Source organism: Perca fluviatilis, chromosome 6, assembly GCF_010015445.1.
Source record: "Perca fluviatilis chromosome 6, GENO_Pfluv_1.0, whole genome shotgun sequence".
Taxonomy (NCBI): Eukaryota; Metazoa; Chordata; class Actinopteri; order Perciformes; family Percidae; genus Perca; species Perca fluviatilis.
The window spans coordinates 42196251-42213131 of NC_053117.1; the positions used below are offsets into that span (position 1 = coordinate 42196251).

The following is a 16881-nucleotide window of genomic DNA, read 5'->3' on the forward strand; positions in this document are numbered from 1 at the left end:
ATTCTGTATTGCTTTCATCTATTTATTCTCCTGTAGATCAACTTTTCTAATTATATCTGAGTCAGCACACATGTAGCCTAGGCATCATTTACTCTTCCCACTTTTGCTTCTTTTGTTGAGGAAGTAACCACCTTAAATGTGCATATTAAAATTATTCACCCGAATGATACATTAATTCATTTTAATGAGTTAATAAACCCCTGGCCTGTAATATTTCAGATGTGTTTGAGCAAGATTTCTGCTCATGTTCAAAACTTTGTGCACATTCAAAATATATCTCATCTGTGTTCTCTGAGGTTTGGAGGAGTCGTGATATTGTGAGAAAAGTAAAGTGATAATACAATAGGCTACTACAAGAATAAAGTCACTATATTTCAGAAAATAATCCACCTGCACCATAGTCTGCTGTGCAGTACGTGATATCTCTGCTGAGACGGTAGATCTCAGACCTCCTGACAGACACAGAGCCCCGTTTGGGACGCTGCTCTCTGAATGAGACAGTTTAGGGAAGTGGCTGTAGGCTGCTGCTCTTCAGCCCCTTTGCATCCTGGGAGGAGATGGTTGAGGAGTACAGATACCTGGGTGTCAACATCGACAACAGGCCGAAGTGGAAAATCAACAGCACTGCTGTTTACAAGAAGGGGATGAGCAGAGGAAGCTGAGATCCTTCACCGTGTGCAGCAGGATCTTGGAGATGTTCTACCTGTCTGTTGTGGTGTTGGAGATGTTCTACCTGTCTGTTGTGGTGTTGGAGATGTTCTACCTGTCTGTTGTGGTGTTGGAGATGTTCTACCTGTCTGTTGTGGTGTTGGAGATGTTCTACCTGTCTGTTGTGGCCAGCGCTCTGTTCTCCTCGGCCATCTGCTGGGGCAGCAGCATCGGAGCCAGCCACACAAACAGGCTGAACAAGTTGATCAGGAAGGCTGGCTCCGTTATTGGCTGCAAACAGGACACATTTGAAGCTGTTGGTGAGAGGAGAGGAGGTCACTGAACAAACTGTTATCCATCATGGATAACCCCGACCACCCTCTCCACCCCCCCCCCACACTGGTCCAACAGAGGAGCACCTTCTCTAAGAGGCTCCGACAGCTTCAATGTCGCATGGACCGCTATAAGAAATCATTCCTACCACAGGCAATACAACTTTTCAACACTTCATCACTGAGTGTTAAGCCCGAGACACACCAAGCCAATAATCGGCCGTCTGACAGTCTGGCGAGGTCGGTGACTCGAGTCTGTTCGGTGTGTCTCGGAAATGGCGAGCGGAATGAGGTGACTAGAGTCTTTCAAAATCTGACAAAAATCTTTTAAACTGACCTTTATTGATCTGAAATGAAGACAGATTCAGCAACTGCACGGCCTATTTCTCTCTTCAAATGTTTTCAGAAACAGGTTTCGGTGAACTATTTTAGTACAATATGAGATGGGATTCGTAACCAGCCGCCATGACTCATGCTTTGAATAGAAAACAAACCCATGTGACGCGTTCGTCCAATCAGCTGCCGGTTGTCATTTCTTGGGCAACAATACAGAGTAGCACCGCCTGCTGCTATGGAGACGTAGTACGTTTCTCAAGTCGGTGTCGCCTCAGTGTGTTCCGAGGCAGTTTTTTGGACGTCGGGGACCCGACTGATCATTTTGACTGGCTTTACTGTCGACAGTCGGCCGTCTGGTTGGTGTGTCTCGGCTATTAGATAAGACTCATAGACATCACAACTGCGCTAAGTGCACCTTGCACAATAGGTTTATCTACATCTTCATCAATACTAGTTCAACAGTTGTACATTTTTATTCCCAACTTGCATATATTTTAAATAATTTTTTCTTATATTCTATCCTATTATTTCATGTATATTCTGTATGTGTGCTGTGTGTCTGATATTTTGCTGCTGCAACACTGGAATTTCCCATTTTTTTGGATCAATAAAATCTATCCATCCATCCATCCATCCATCTCACACAATAAGACAACAGCTCTCATGAATGAGTGACCGACCCCGCCTTGCGAAATTACTATAAATGCGCCCCCGACGTCATTCTTTGTCCAATCACAACGGGTTATCCCGCTGCAGACGGAAAAAAAAAAACTTCACCGACTGAGGTTGAGGTGCTGATCGAGGAGGTGGAGGCGAGAAATTCTTTTTCTGTTTGGAGGTTTGTCATCCCAGATAAGCAATAAAAGATAATGCCCAGAGTGGCAAATGTTGACCGAGCAGTGAATGCACCGAACCATGGCAGAAATAATATTAAAAAATGTTTAATGTCAAAGTGGAAGTCAAGAGAATAGTGGCAGCGCCACACCAGTTACAGAACAACATGCATCTCAGTGTCAGTCCAAATTACGCACTACAAGCAGTTAAACTCACTGATGTAATGCCATTTATTTTCTAAGTTAGTAGGCTCAGTGAAACTGAGTTCAGCGCGAGGGAGATCCTCCTCAGAGGAGGAGAGGTTAGTGAGTCCAGCGTCTCCACGGCAGGTGACAGTGCGCACGGATCCGCTGCGCCACGCATGGATGAAATAATGAAATAGTAAATAGCACTACAGTAACAGAAATATGTGCAGAATTAAGAAAGTCAAGACGGCCCAGTGTTTGGTGGACCGGTACACCTTGTTCACTTAATAGCCTACAAATCATCCACGTGATCAGTTACGCATCACGAGTTAGCCCCCCCCCCCCGACACAGTGTTTGTTCCTGGGGAGATGGATCCGTGCGTCCCGCCTCCTGCGCCATGGATGTCTGAGTCTCAGCAACTACAGACTCACAGACACTACTGCATTTTCCGTGCTGATCTTTTTGTTACCAGTACGATATTTCATCTATGGGAAATACAGAGGATGACTGAAAGTATTTTCTAAGTGGATTTATCATTTATTTCCCGTCCTCATGTTTAACAGAGATTAACTGGCCTGCGAATTAAACAGTTGATAGTGTAAAAGATGTGAAACAATTTCCACATAATATGATCAAACTTTTATGGAGTATCAGTGGATATATATTTCATAGATAACGTCACAGACGTATGCCAGTAACTGTAGTGGAAACTTGATTTTGTAATGTGTAGTGATTTTCTGCACTTTTCAGTTAGAATTCGCCATGTTACAGAGCCAGAAAAGACTTTGCGGACGGCCCGCACATTCTCACGTCGAGTTAATTTTTTTACATTACAAAGTGTCCGTGAAAACCAGCGTACGCAAGTTTTTCGTGCGTATGCAACGTTTATACTTGAGGCCCCAGGACTCTCGCAGACTTTCACAGAATTTCTTGGACTTTCCAGGACTCTATGTGACTCTCAGAGCTGTCACGGAATCTCCCTAACTCTGCAGGACTCTCCTGGGGTCTCATTTATAAAACTCTGCGTAGGATCCTTACTATAAGCGTACGTACAGCCAAAAGCCCAAAATGGCGTACGCCGAAAAAAGTCAGATTTATAAAACCGTGTATGTATGCACACCTGTAAGCAATGTTCCCTTTATAAATCACAGATTGCCGACAAGTGTGCGTACGTGGATGTCAGGGTCCCACCATCACCAGCACTCACTCCTCCCACTCATTCACATTCACCATCATTCACTCCACTCATCTGTTCACTCTCTCCTCAGGCCACTGATCACTCACACCTGCACCTCATCAGGCCACATCATTAGTTCACCACCTGCACTTCATTAGTCCACCACCTTTATATGGAGCACAGGCTCATTCACTCATTGTCTGGTCTCATCTCTACAAGACACTTAGACTCCTTCATGTCATTTGTGCTATCTGTTGGATTTTTGCAAATAAAGCTACGCTTCACTTACCACCAGTCTGACTTGCAGTCTGTGCAATCCGTGACAGAAGACAAGACCCAAAATGGAAATGGATGAGGACACCATGGAGTAGTGGTGGGCAGGGGCCTGTTTCACAAAAGCAGAATATATAAATCCAGGATAACTGATAAATCGAGGCTTGACCTAGTCTAAGCTGTGCATTCTGGTTTGGTGCGTTTCACGAATGCCAAGCCAGGCTGAGGAGGAGAGACTAGGTCGAGCCAGGCTGAAGTAATTCAGATAGATGCGCGTCCACGGCTTTCCTCAAAAGACCGCGAGGTCGATCACAGATTTACTGATGCCAACATGGAGAATACGCGTTGTACATACTTTATACAGAGTGAGCAGCAGCTTTTTGTGGAAGTATGATGACGTGAAACACATTATTTGTTTAAAAAGAAAAGAAACACGGCCGCTGTAATGAAACAGCGAGAGAAAGAAAGGCAGACGATCACGGACCGACTGAATGCGTAATTGTAGCCTAAATATATACATTATCTGACCACGGCTCTGAACTGAAACCGTCATAATCATTCCATTCAAGGATTAGGCTACTAATCATTTGCACAAATTAACAGTTGTACTCTTTGCCTTAAAAGTAAGCCGAAGATAATGTTACTCAGGAAATTTACAATGAAGATCAATTTTCTACAACGCTAGAATATGATGCATAAATATCTCTTTCACTCTGTTCCTCCCTCTCTCATGGGCTAAAATATAAGTTTCCTAAGTAATATTATATTATATTATATATATCGTTTTTGCAAATGACAGTGACTCATTGAATGGTTTCAGTTAAGAGCAGTATTTCATAAATGTATATTTTTAGACTATCATTCAGTCGGTCCGCTATTATCTGCCACACTTTTTCTCGCGTTTCATTTTTTTATTTTTTATAGAGGACGAGTTTCCTTCTCTACATATTATATGCCTTGCTCCCTGTATATATGGACATAGAAAATAAAGACACTGAAGAAATTGGACTCTAAAATCTAGAAACTATGAAGATAATTAAGTGATAAATTCCATGCACACTGTAAACATGAATGGAACAGAGTATATTCATCAGTTATTTCCCCCCAAATATAAGGTCAAAAACCATTGAGGTATCCTCTCCCTGTTGTCATGAATGTACAGTAGCCTACATCACTAGATAGTTACTGGACTATCATTTGGGAGGATTGTACAATTAGGATATGTTCTTAAATTGTACAATCCTCCCAAATTATAGTCCCAGTTTACTAGACAACATAAATTGTGTGCTAAGAATGCCAAATACAATGTACATGGAAGTGGAACAAACATGATCCTTATTGTTAAAGAATTTAAAAAAAATTAATCAACTAAAATAATTCAAGGTGCATTGGTCAACTATAGAAATGTACAGCATTGTATGTGTTGCCCTTAGTAACAGACTTCATTTAAAACACATTTGAAATTTTATCAGCCTTTCCTAATTATCTCAACAACTGCCATAATATATTAATTAAACTTCTAACAACAATATGAACAGCAGTCTTCATACAGCAATATAACAGTAACAATGACTGTCACATGAATAATTATAAATAAAAAAATAATGGTCACAACTTTAAATAATAACAATACTTAAATAAACAGCAAAATGCACCTGTTGTATTTTAATCCAGGCTGATAATAACAATAGGGTAAAACCACTGCTGGGTGATCAGAAAAGGCTCCAGGATTAAATAAATCCTGGCTGTTAGCCTGGTCGGGAGCAGGCTAGCTGTACAGAATAAATCTCCATGGTGATTTATGTGCCTCCGCTTTCGTGAAACCGAATCAAGGCTTAATTCATCCAGGATAACTGGGAAATCCCGGCTTAATCCCTTATCTTGGTTTTGTGAAACAGGCCCCAGATCGAGGCTTCGTGAAACAATGAAACAGTTGAAGCAAAAGTGCCATATTGTGTCGAGGCTTCGAAACAATCCGACACCGTCTCAGCGATGACACCTAGTGGTCACTTGCAGGTGTTGATCTGAAACAACCTTGACTGTAGCATTGTGTATCATCTTGGTTTCACGGATACGATCATCAAAACGTTCCCATAAACTGTCCTGTGTTTCTACTGGTGTTGATGTTGATTATGATGGGCCTGATGTTGACATTTGTGGCTCTGAATGAAAATGAAAATGGAGCTTCCATTTTTATCTATCTATCTATCTATCTATCTACATATATATGTATCTATCTATCTATCTATCTATCTATCTATCTATCTATCTATCTATCTATCTATCTATCTATCTATCTATCTATCTATCTATCTATCTATCTATCTATCTATCTATCTATCTATCTATCTATCTATCTATCTATCTATCTATCTATGTGTATACTCTGTCTGTCTCTAGCCTATCAGTCAATGTGTAAATTTAAATGTAAGCCTAAATATAACTAAACACCTTGTACTATAAATGTCACTATATCACCAAAAATCCGCTATCTCCAAACTCCTCTCACAAAAACCCAAGAGGTTGTGTGGTCTGTTCCAGACCCTGTTAATCAAACTCTGATTTGGTGGACCGTGCCACCTGTTGAAACACTTGTGAAACACTCCGATGTTTCATTTAGCCGTAGTCACGTGACATGGGTGTTTTGAATCACGCTTCGGATCGTGTTTCGAAACATCTGCGCTTCGGGATCTCGACAAAGCTTCGGAATGTCAGTTTTGCGTCAGCCATCCCTACAATGGAGGCTTTTCTTTTCAACCAGAATGGAGACACATTGGAGGACTTTGTTGCTGTTTATCTCCATTTTTATCAGGATGTGGGCTGGGAGGAGTACTACCTAAAATATCAGTTCTGGAAGGGTTTAGATGACCCTCTTGCTCAGATACTGCTGCTCGAGGACACTAAACTACCTTTTAGAGAGTTTCTGGACCGAGCCCTTTGGGTTTGTGGTTCCTCCTTCACAGTAGCGCTTGCCGATCCAGAGCCAGCCGATCCAGTGCTAAAGCCCTCCTCATCGCCGGTCCCGTCCTGCTCAAAGCCCTCATCGCCGGTCCCGTCGGGCTTGAAGCCATCATCTCAGTCACAAATCAAGAGCCATTCGACTGCCCAGTCGGACAAGAGCCAGCAAGCGTCTGCCCAGTTGACCCGAAGCCAGAGAATTGCTCACAGCGACTGCCCAGCCGAGACTGCTCTAGGCGAGTACCCATCGAAGCCCTCATCATCGCCGGTCCCGTCCGGCTTGACGACGTATATAATAAGATTTAACAGACCTATATATTATATCCAAACAAGCCTGAGTGATAAAGTTTAATATTATATATAATATTTATTTTAAAAAACACTTAGCTGTCTGACATTTCCCTCTGGAAACAGCCGGTTGCCCCCAGAATGACGAGGACCTGTATTTGGACCGGGATGGACCGGGATGGCACGGTTCCGGCGCGTTGCCCTCTCTACTGGACCCAATTCAGTACAGAGATTCAAGAGCGCAGATTTATAGCCGGGACACATTTAGCCGATTATCGGCCGTTAGACAGTCTGGCGAGATCAGTGACGCAAATCTGTTCGGTGTGTCCCGTGCTGTCATCAGTCTGGGGGGCTGTCAGCGTTCATTTTGGCCGACCTGACACGTTCTGTCGGCGGCAGGGCAGTCGGGACTCACCAGGAAATGGGGAGCAGAATGAGGTGACTAGATAGTCTCTCAAAATCAGATAAATCTTTTAAACTGACCTTTATTGATCTGAAATGAAGACCGATTCAGCAACTGCACGGCCTATTTCTAGCTTAAAATGTTCTCAGAAACATGTTTCAGTGAACTATTTTAGTACAATATGAGATCGTATTCTGAACGGCCGCCATGACAGTCTGGCTTTGAATTTCCAGAGAAAACAAACCCATGTGACGTGTTCATCCAATCAGCTGCCTGTTTTCATTTCCTGGGAAACAATACAGATTAGCGCCGCCTGTTGTTACAGAGGTGTATTACGTCTCGTCTTTTTGGTCTGTTCTGTGGCACTTTTTGGACCAACACGGGGACTGATCATTTCGACTGACTTTTCTGCCGAGGGTCGGCCGTCTGGTTGGTGTGTAGACACCTTTAGGGAATTTCTTCATCGTCATGAAGTCTCATTCTCTCCTGAATTCTTCCATTGGGGGTTAGTCCTCCTGCAGTGCCATCATGCAGCATTATGCACGGATTCACCTCAGTATTTATATTTACAACAATTTGTGATTGTTAACACCTTGCTAAAATCACAGCATCAACTAGTGGTATCCCCCACCCCGAGATACAATTTGAAGACGAAATGTAATAGGCAAAAACACTTTTCTTCATGCAGGTTTTGTTATGAACAGTATTTAAGTTTGGACCGATAACGAGGACATTAAGGGTAACGATTGCGCGAGGGCTTAACGGCTGTACTTCCAGACTTTTACATTTGATGATATATGCACAGTTTTAAAGACATATACTTAGTTATTTACACTGTGTTCCGCCATTATCTAATGGTAGGGTATTTGATGATACCCTGTCTTCCATGTAGTCGGGCCATCTCCTCCTCCTGCGCTCCGTAGCGGACAATGTGACGGCGAGACAGCGTTGATTAAATATTAAGAACGAGTTTTGATTTAAGATTTGAGTTGGAGGTGTTTATTCAACAATTATCACTCAGTACAAGCGCAAATAACACTGCTTACAGGTGTGTGCGTTACACACGGTTTTATAAATCTGACTTTTTTTCGGCGTACGCCAATTTGGGCTTTTGGGAGCACGTACACTTATAGTAAGGATCCTACGCACAGTTTTATAAATGAGATCCCTGGGTTTTCCAGACAATGAATGAGAACAATCCATGACACTGTCAGGTCTCAGCTTTCCAAAGGGGGCGGTGCATGCTATAAACTCTCCAGGGTGCCCAAACTTTTGCAGATGCCATTTTTTTGTTTTCTGTTATTTTGAAAGTGTAAATGATGGAAATAAAATCAAACTTTTTTTTAACATATTATAAGAATGTCTAATCTGTCATTTGATGCCTTTTGGAGATTTTTTTCCATCTTTTCTTGGCTTCTTTATGCACATTAATACAAAATTTGACCTGGGGTGCCCAAACTTTCGAGCCCCACTGTATACTTTGCGTTGTTGTAGTATCAACAGGTATTAGGGCATTTACATTATTGTTAATCAGTCATCACTTGATTACACACTGTATTACCTTGTTATGATATAAGAAGTGACCCATACAATGTGCCAAACATAATGTGCTACATGAAGAGACAGTGCAGCATATGACAGTAGCAACAGCTGAGAAGATCTGGGTCTGTGGTGACCTGGGGCCTCATTTATAAAACCTGTTACGCAATAAAAAATTGCGTGAAGCAGGGTGAAATTTGTGATCGCAACATTCCTCGCAATAGTCAGGATTTATAAAGAATTTCCATGCGTAAAAATGTGCCCAGTTTTCCGCAAACTTTTGACCACACGTGTGATCGTGCGTAATGCTCCCAAGGTTTTGTAGACTGCGTTTTAGTGAACTCTGATGGTATGCCTGCTTTCCGAACCTAACCCAGTTTTTGTTTTCCTGAACCCAACAATCCCGTTCTTGCTAAACCGACCCAGAGCCGGTCGCGGCGCCCGGCGAGGGGCTGCCAGCAACGGGGGAGAGGCAGGGGATCCTCCCACGCTCTCCCCTGCTTCTCCACGGGAAATGCGTTGTTTGTTTGATGTGTATCTGTGTGTGTGTGTGTGTGTGTGTGTGTGTGTGTGTGTGTGTGTGTGTGTGTGTCGTGTCTGGGCGTCTTTGTCGTGGTCGTGTCTGATTGTAGGTGTCTGTGTGTGGGAATGTTGTCTTTCTGCACCTGCTATTCCCACACAGTTACCATACAAGTTACCAAATTGTCACATTTCATTGTCACGTTTTGCACCAATAATGATCCAAAATCTAGTTTCTATTTTTTACCTTTTTAATAACTGAATTTCCTTTCTCACAAAAAACGAAAATGATCATATGATCATAAATGTGATCTCACAGGGGTAAATGGCAAATATGAACAATAAATGATGTATATCATTGGTAATTGAGCTAAATCTGTTAAGTATTACAGTTTTTTTGTATCGCTTTGGTACAATTTTCACAAGTAAGGTGTACATTTTCAAAACTCTTAGTACAAATATCCAAACTGATCACACTTGTAACGCAGCTAGTCATTCTTTCAAAACCTGATGTAATGTTTTCAGTCCACATGATCATCGTTTCAAACACAAGATTATTGTAATATGTAATGAGAACATTTGGTTTAATCACCGAAACACAACAGTATGATCTTCTTTCAGTTTAGTACTTTTAACAGTCAGTTCATCCAACAGCAAACAATGCAAGATACATGTTTCAAATCAGCCTTAGAAGTGCTGAAATCAATATGCTATAGTACTATAAAATACATATTACACAGTTACACATTAGGCAATACACTTACATTACTTACATTTACATAATCTATCATTTCCAAAATATCTCTCCTATGTGTAATCAAGTGAAGGATCAATGAAGACATCCTCTACAATCATTTGGGCAAATTAGTTTTTATTTTTCAGATATAATTGTAACATAGTTATATTTTCTATAATGTAACTAAATGAGAACATAATTAGTGCACACATTACATTAATTTGGCTCAAGCCTGTCTTGAGCATTTGGCCATAGATTCTCGTCCACATCACAATGAATGTTTTCATTGTTCAAGCACCTTGGAAAAAATCTTTTGGCATGACGAATCCATGCTTGACATTGGTCTACATTGATGTCATCACATGCATCATCCATGGCCTGAAGGAGGGTGGCACGCTCAAGGGGATGGCGATCATAGACCTTCCACCTCCATGCTGAAAAGAATTCCTCAATAGGGTTGAGGAAAGGAGAGTATGGAGGCAGGTAGAGGGTCATGAATCGAGGATGGGTCTGAAACCATGCTTGAACTACCTCTGCGTGGTGAAAACTGACATTGTCCCACACAATTACATATGTGACCCCTTCACCTTGACAGGCCAGCTCAATTTCATTGAGAAACTGTAAACAATTAGCAATAACGAGTTCTCATCAGGTGTGGTTATTTATATGTTCTTACAAACACATATTTTATTTCTATAGTTCTCAAAATCCATATACTGTATTGCTGAAATGGAAATATATAGGTTTACCAAATGGTTTAGTGATTAACCATTAAGATCAGTTGGATTAAGTGTTGGTCAAATGTATTTACACAAATCAGATGAGAAGCATTTCAAAAGTATTGTGAGCATTGCATTGTGAAAGACAATTACTTCATATGAAAGGTAAGGTTCTTGATGACACACTGATTAGGTGTGGTGAAAAAGTGAATGTGTAATTTTGTGCGTTGTACTTAGTCAATTGAACATGTGATTACGTTTGAAAAAAAAAACTTTTTGATGATCTGCTTTGAGTTTCGTACTAACAGTTGTGAGGTTTTACCACATACTTGCGATAATAGTACCAAAGCGAATAAAAAAAAGTGTAAGGCTGCGTAACAACAATATGAACACTACACAAGGGTTACAGCTTCCAAACAGGATTTTGTTTCGATGTTCTACCTCTGTTGGGAGCACATCGGTCTCACAATCACTGAATCGTGTTTCATGATTGGTGATCAAGGGCTCCTTTCGAGGCTGGACTATTCATTGATTGATTAACCTTATTAGGACAAAAATGGGACGACCTTGGGAGGAGCGTGAGGATCGTGCACAACCGCATAAGGTAACGCACGCCCGTATTTATAACCAGAAGAGTGCGTACCGGTGTGCGCCGCAAGGTGTTATAAATCAGAATATTGTTTTTGCGTACGAAAATTCTGACTTTTTTGCGCACAAAATCTTTCAGAATAGAATCTACGCACAGTTTTATAAATGAGGCCCCTGGTCCACGTCACACAAACTTCCTTCTCCCATTCTCTCTCTTTACTACAACACACACACAGCACCGAGTGGGGCTCTCCGATGCTCGGAGCCCTGCCGCTGGAGGAGATGAGACAGCGAGAAGCGGTTCAACGGCTCGTAGCGGCCGTTGGAGCTTCCACCGCTGCAAACGGGGTTTTTAGCTTTAGAAGGCATTTTATCTGCTAATCCTACCAACGTAGACACTTTGGCGTTATGTCGCTGACCCGCAGTGAACTGCAGTTCTGGGCGGGTTGTTGCCACGTTCTGATTGTTCTCATCTCCACAGAGACAGAATAGACATACCATTTTAAAACTTTCATTTGTCAAATGTTTTCAAAAGCATCACTTTCATGCGACATATTTAGACTGCAAGCCGGCACATCCGGACAAACAAGCAGGCTTATGTGCCAATTTAACCACACAGTGGTACAGATTGCGTTGACTGAAGTCCGGCAGACGTTTAATGAGGTCAGTAAAAACAGACTAAGAATGAAGGGGCGGTATCCAATCCTGCTATCTCCAACAAATACTCTTTGTGAGCACCAACCAGACACCCTACCTCAACTTGTTTAATAGAAGCTATAGTTTTAGAGTTATGTTTTTCAAACTGATGGAAACATTCCACTCGTCTGCATAGTTTAAATTACTGGCGATTTGCAGTCCATTGTGGCGTCGTCACGTGGAAAAGGGTCTAGGGCAGCTTTCAAACATTTGTATTATTCAACTTAATAGCATTCGTACCACATGAACCCATTCTCAATAATTCTACTATTCCCACAGTCAAGCCAGTAATCCAGTGTAGTGTCAGCCTTTTAACATACAGCATTCCCACTTTGGTTTTGAGGTGTCCAGTCAACTTTAAAATGCAATTTCATTTTTATGCTCCTGTAGATGAGGGTTAGTATGAACTCCATGGTTTCCAGTTTCCAAATTGTGAAGACTGTGTGAGTGCTTTTACACATTTTCCTGATGATACCTAAGGCATTTACTGAACATTTTCAATGCAGGACTTTTACAGTGTGGAAGAAGTACTTTTACTTAAGTAAAAGGATTTTAAAACCCAAAACCAGACTGCTTCACAAAGTGGACGGTCACTGTTGAGCTCCATTGCATTTTTAAAATCTGATTGTTATAAATGAATACCAAATGCTTATTTTAATTTTTTTTATCCCTACATTTTACCTTCAAAGAGTTCAATAAAAACTGTTTACACTCAAAGCAAGAGACAAACCATTTTTTTTCTGATTTGTTTATATGAGATGCAACAGCTGTGCTTGAGCAAACAAAGTGATGATCCATCAGATGGTTGGGATGATAATCTTTCCCAAGAAGAGGATTTTCTCCGCGTTACTTTCAGTGATGATGACCATGAATGGACGATTGAACTTCAACACCGGGACAGGGAACAGGATGGCAGTCAGTCCGATGCCGATGCCTGTGGCAGCTGCAGCGGTGGCTCCGGTCTCGTCCACGTCCAGCGTAGCTTGGTGAACAACCTGCGGCGCAACGTAGAGTAAGTGAGATGACAGATGAATTGAATGGGTGAGATAACAAAACACATGCTCTGTTTACTTACATCTGAGACTGCCAGTCCTTGCTTCTCTGAAATGCCTCTGAAATTTGCATGATCACCAAACAGGTCTGTCATTCCCATTTCTGACAGCACATCGTTGAGGTTGTAGGAAGACTTGATGGAGAACTTTGGAATATATACTTCATGTCTCCTAAAAAAAAAAAAAAAAAAAAAAAAAAAAAAAAAAAAAATTTCATTTTGGGGGGGGGGGAGAGAAAACATTCAGTAATCTGACTAGGGCACAATTCATTTGGCTACTAGGGCCTTAAAACAATGTGCCATAGACCTAAGAGTAAGATCCTTTTAGTTTAACCAGAAATGGCCCTGAAATCATCATCACTAAACTCCAGACTCCATGTAAATAATCACGACATTTAGCGTGTATAGAGCCAGCATATTTCCACCTGTTTAGTTTCTGTCCACTTTGAATGAAGTGAGTTTTACAATAAAAGTCCTGATTATTTACATGGAGTCTGGTGGAGTTTGGAGATTGTGATTTTGGGGCCTTTTCATGTTAAACTGAAACGATCTTACGCTTTCATTAAAAGGTCTGTCAAACCTTCCACATGTTACACGCATAAATTAAGATTCTCCAAACCTGGGTGTCATCATAGCCTTCAACCATTTGGTGACGAGTTTTGGGCAGATTGCGTTCTCCAGCGTTGCCATGACGTCAGGCAACATCAGCAGCATGGAGTAGGAGCTGGTGAAGGGGAGCTGAAGGACTGTTGTGTTCAGCTGGTCGTCGTGATAGGTGTAGAAATCATCCTCCAGATTCATCATGAGGACTGGAACCTGGACCATGACCATTTAAACATGGAAACACAGAATGAACAATGCTTAGTATAAAGTGTGTACAGTATAAAGTGTGTAGTATAAAGTTTGTAGCATCAATGTATAAGTTATGTACAGTGTAGTAGAAAGTAGAATATAAAGTGTATACAATGTCTTGTGTGATGCAAAAGGGGAAAAGCAGAACAAATTATGGTGTTACAACCATCAGGTTTTCAAACTTGTGTTAACAGCATGAAAAATACTTGATATCTTTGGTAAATGAAGAATGCCAACGGACCCCGCTCTAGGTTTGGGCTGAACACCGAAAGTTTGTGAGGTCTCTTCAGCCCTGTGAATTACTAGGACTCAAAAGAATTACTGAATTAAGAGTTAAACTCTGAACCTTGGTGTTTTCGTCCACGTTGAAGTCGTCCTGCTTGGTGAGTTTAGGGTCAAACGGAGTCGCCCACTTTCCTGTTAACGAGCAGAAATAATACAACCTTTGGTTTGATACACACAATTTAACCTCAATATGTTAACATTAATTTATTGACTAAATGTCATCCCACAGGACCTTCTTACCTTTGTAGTAGATGTAGCTGATGAGATACATGACTGTGTTTGGATCCAGGTTTTCCACCAGCTTGTCAATCTTCCCGTTGGTCTTCTCCTCCACGTACTTATTGATGGTATCAGCACTTTCTGTGGCTTGGCTGAAGTCCACATTGAACCCATCGGCAAAGTATGACTGAGTCAGGGTCTGCAGGAACTTTGGTTTTGGCTTGAAGTGGTCGTCCACAAACACTGCAGTCCCTTCGCTGGCGTCCTCCTGAGATGTGTTGTTGGCCCTCTGGAGGAAGGTCTGGAAGGCCTGGTCCACATCCGTCTGCGTCAGGAGGGAGCTGTTGAAACCCAGACCACTGAAAAGCTGATGGTGAGTCTCCCCCTGCGCTCCCACAGACAACGCAGCCAAGGCGGTCGACACACAAAAGGGGGAGAAGAAGATATTCTGTCCCTGTGAGTCAGCTTGAGCTGCTAACTTTCTGTAGAGTCGGAAGGAAAACTTGTTGTTGGCGGTGTTCACCAGGGAGAAGCTGTCGTTTGCTTCGTTCACCATGGAGTTGGCGCTGCAGTCCACTACAGAGCCTTTGATGGCCTGGTCGTTGTCGTGGCCTCTGGCCACGCAGATCACCGCTGATAGGACCCAGAGACCCACGGCTGCACACATCATCATCATCGTCAACTAAGACAAAAAAAAAAAAGTTAAGCTTCATTGTTTGTATGAGGAAACGGTACTGGTGGTATTTTCTGAAGGTTTAGTATAATGTGAATCTGATGAGTATGTGGGCCGTTACTCTCAGAAATCTGATTAAAGGGGGAGATCTTTCAAGCTAGACCACATTTCACTATTCATTTGTGTGTAAGACATGTGAAAAAAAACTCCTTGAAACTGGTCCAGTATTGAGCACCAAGGCTGCAACCAGCATCCATGAACTGGGCTGTAATGTAACCTACAGGACTAGTGTTCAGTTAGAGTCCACTAAGAGTTCTGTTGTTGCCGCTAACCGACTCAGATTATTGTAAATCTGACAAGATTATGGGATGATCCCTACAGAGAGACCTTTTAGTTAAGGAGTATGATCAGTTTAGTTTAACATGAAACAGCCCCAAAAATGACCAAACTTCACCAGACTCCATGGAAATAATCAGGACTTCCATCATCGTAAAACACTTCATTTAAAGTGGACAGAAAGTAAATAAAACCATCAAAAGCCATCTTGGTTCATCTTTCCACTGTTCCAACAATCACCACTCTGGTTGAAATAAACCCTTAATTCACCCATTTACATGTGGAGATATGCTGGCTCTATACACGCTAAAAGTCCTGATTTACAGGGATTCTCTACACGCTAAACGTACCGACATGTGAATCTCCAAAGCAAGTACAGCAGTCACAATTCAGAAAGTCAGTCTGGCTTCTTACCTCTCTGACCAGAGAAATAACTCAATGCAAATTAGAACAACCAAACTGATGCAATACCAATTAGACTTAAAGTAACAAAAGTCTTAACTCAAACGCTATATAATATTATAAGTCCCCACTTTGTCATGAATCCGCTTAAATTCAAGACAGAAAGGAGGCCACACCAAATTAAGGATTACATTAAAGCTAATTTTATTTAACCCATAATTAATTACACTCACATATCATTAATATGTATATCAGAAGTGTAAGCAAACGTCAATAATAAAGTGAGGAAAACTCAAAAACCAACCTTTTCTGGATGTGAGGATTGAGAGATCACCAGACCTGAACCTCCGGCCCTCTATAAAGGACAGAGAGTCAATCAAGCTAATGTGAACCAGGTGTAGACTACCACACCTCTGCCTGCCTCCTACCCAGCTCACATGAGTGGGAGGGGTCATCACAATTGTTTTGTGTATGTGTGTGTTTGTGTGTTTGTGTGTGTGTGTGTTTGTGTGTGTGTGTGTGTGTGTGTGTGTGTGCATGTGTGCCTGTACATGTGTGTGTGTGTCTCCCTGTAACCTGATGCTGTAACAGAGTAATTTCCCAATTTGTGTTTTATAATGTCTATCTATCGCTCTCTCTCTCTATCTATCTATCTATCTATCTATCTATCTATCTATCTATCTATCTATCTATCTATCTATCTATCTGTTTTTACTTGAATAATAAAATAGAAAAAACAACTCCATGGGAAGCGTGACTATCTTGGTGAATTTGGACAACCTAACTATGTGAGTAGTATTTCATATGCACATGGAAACTATGAAAACTTGA

At 41.6% G+C, this 16881-nt stretch overlaps 1 protein-coding gene across 1 annotated transcript; it reads right to left on the minus strand.

Annotated features, from left to right (window-relative positions):
- Window positions 1-12950: 12950 nt before the first annotated feature.
- Window positions 12951-16452, minus strand: LOC120560212 (serpin A3-3-like). Its single transcript, XM_039802485.1, has 6 exons — window positions 16355-16452; window positions 14661-15321; window positions 14482-14552; window positions 13903-14099; window positions 13308-13455; window positions 12951-13227 (listed from the first exon to the last, which is right to left on the minus strand). The coding sequence occupies exons 2-6, from the start codon at window positions 15313-15315 to the stop codon at window positions 13030-13032; spliced, it is 1269 nt and encodes a 422-aa protein (XP_039658419.1). The 5' UTR covers window positions 15316-15321; window positions 16355-16452; the 3' UTR covers window positions 12951-13029.
- Window positions 16453-16881: the final 429 nt, after the last annotated feature.

Bases quoted from the DNA above. Each gene is read 5' to 3' on its own strand.
- LOC120560212 (XM_039802485.1), bottom strand. From the start codon at position 15,315: ATGATGATGATGTGTGCAGCCGTGGGTCTCTGGGTCCTATCAGCGGTG. The intron at 14,553-14,660 runs GTAAGAAGGTCC...GCTCGTTAACAG, and splicing joins CAGCTACATCTACTACAAAG to GAAAGTGGGCGACTCCGTTT. The intron at 13,456-13,902 runs GTTTGGAGAATC...TTTTTTTTTTAG, and splicing joins AAGGCTATGATGACACCCAG to GAGACATGAAGTATATATTC.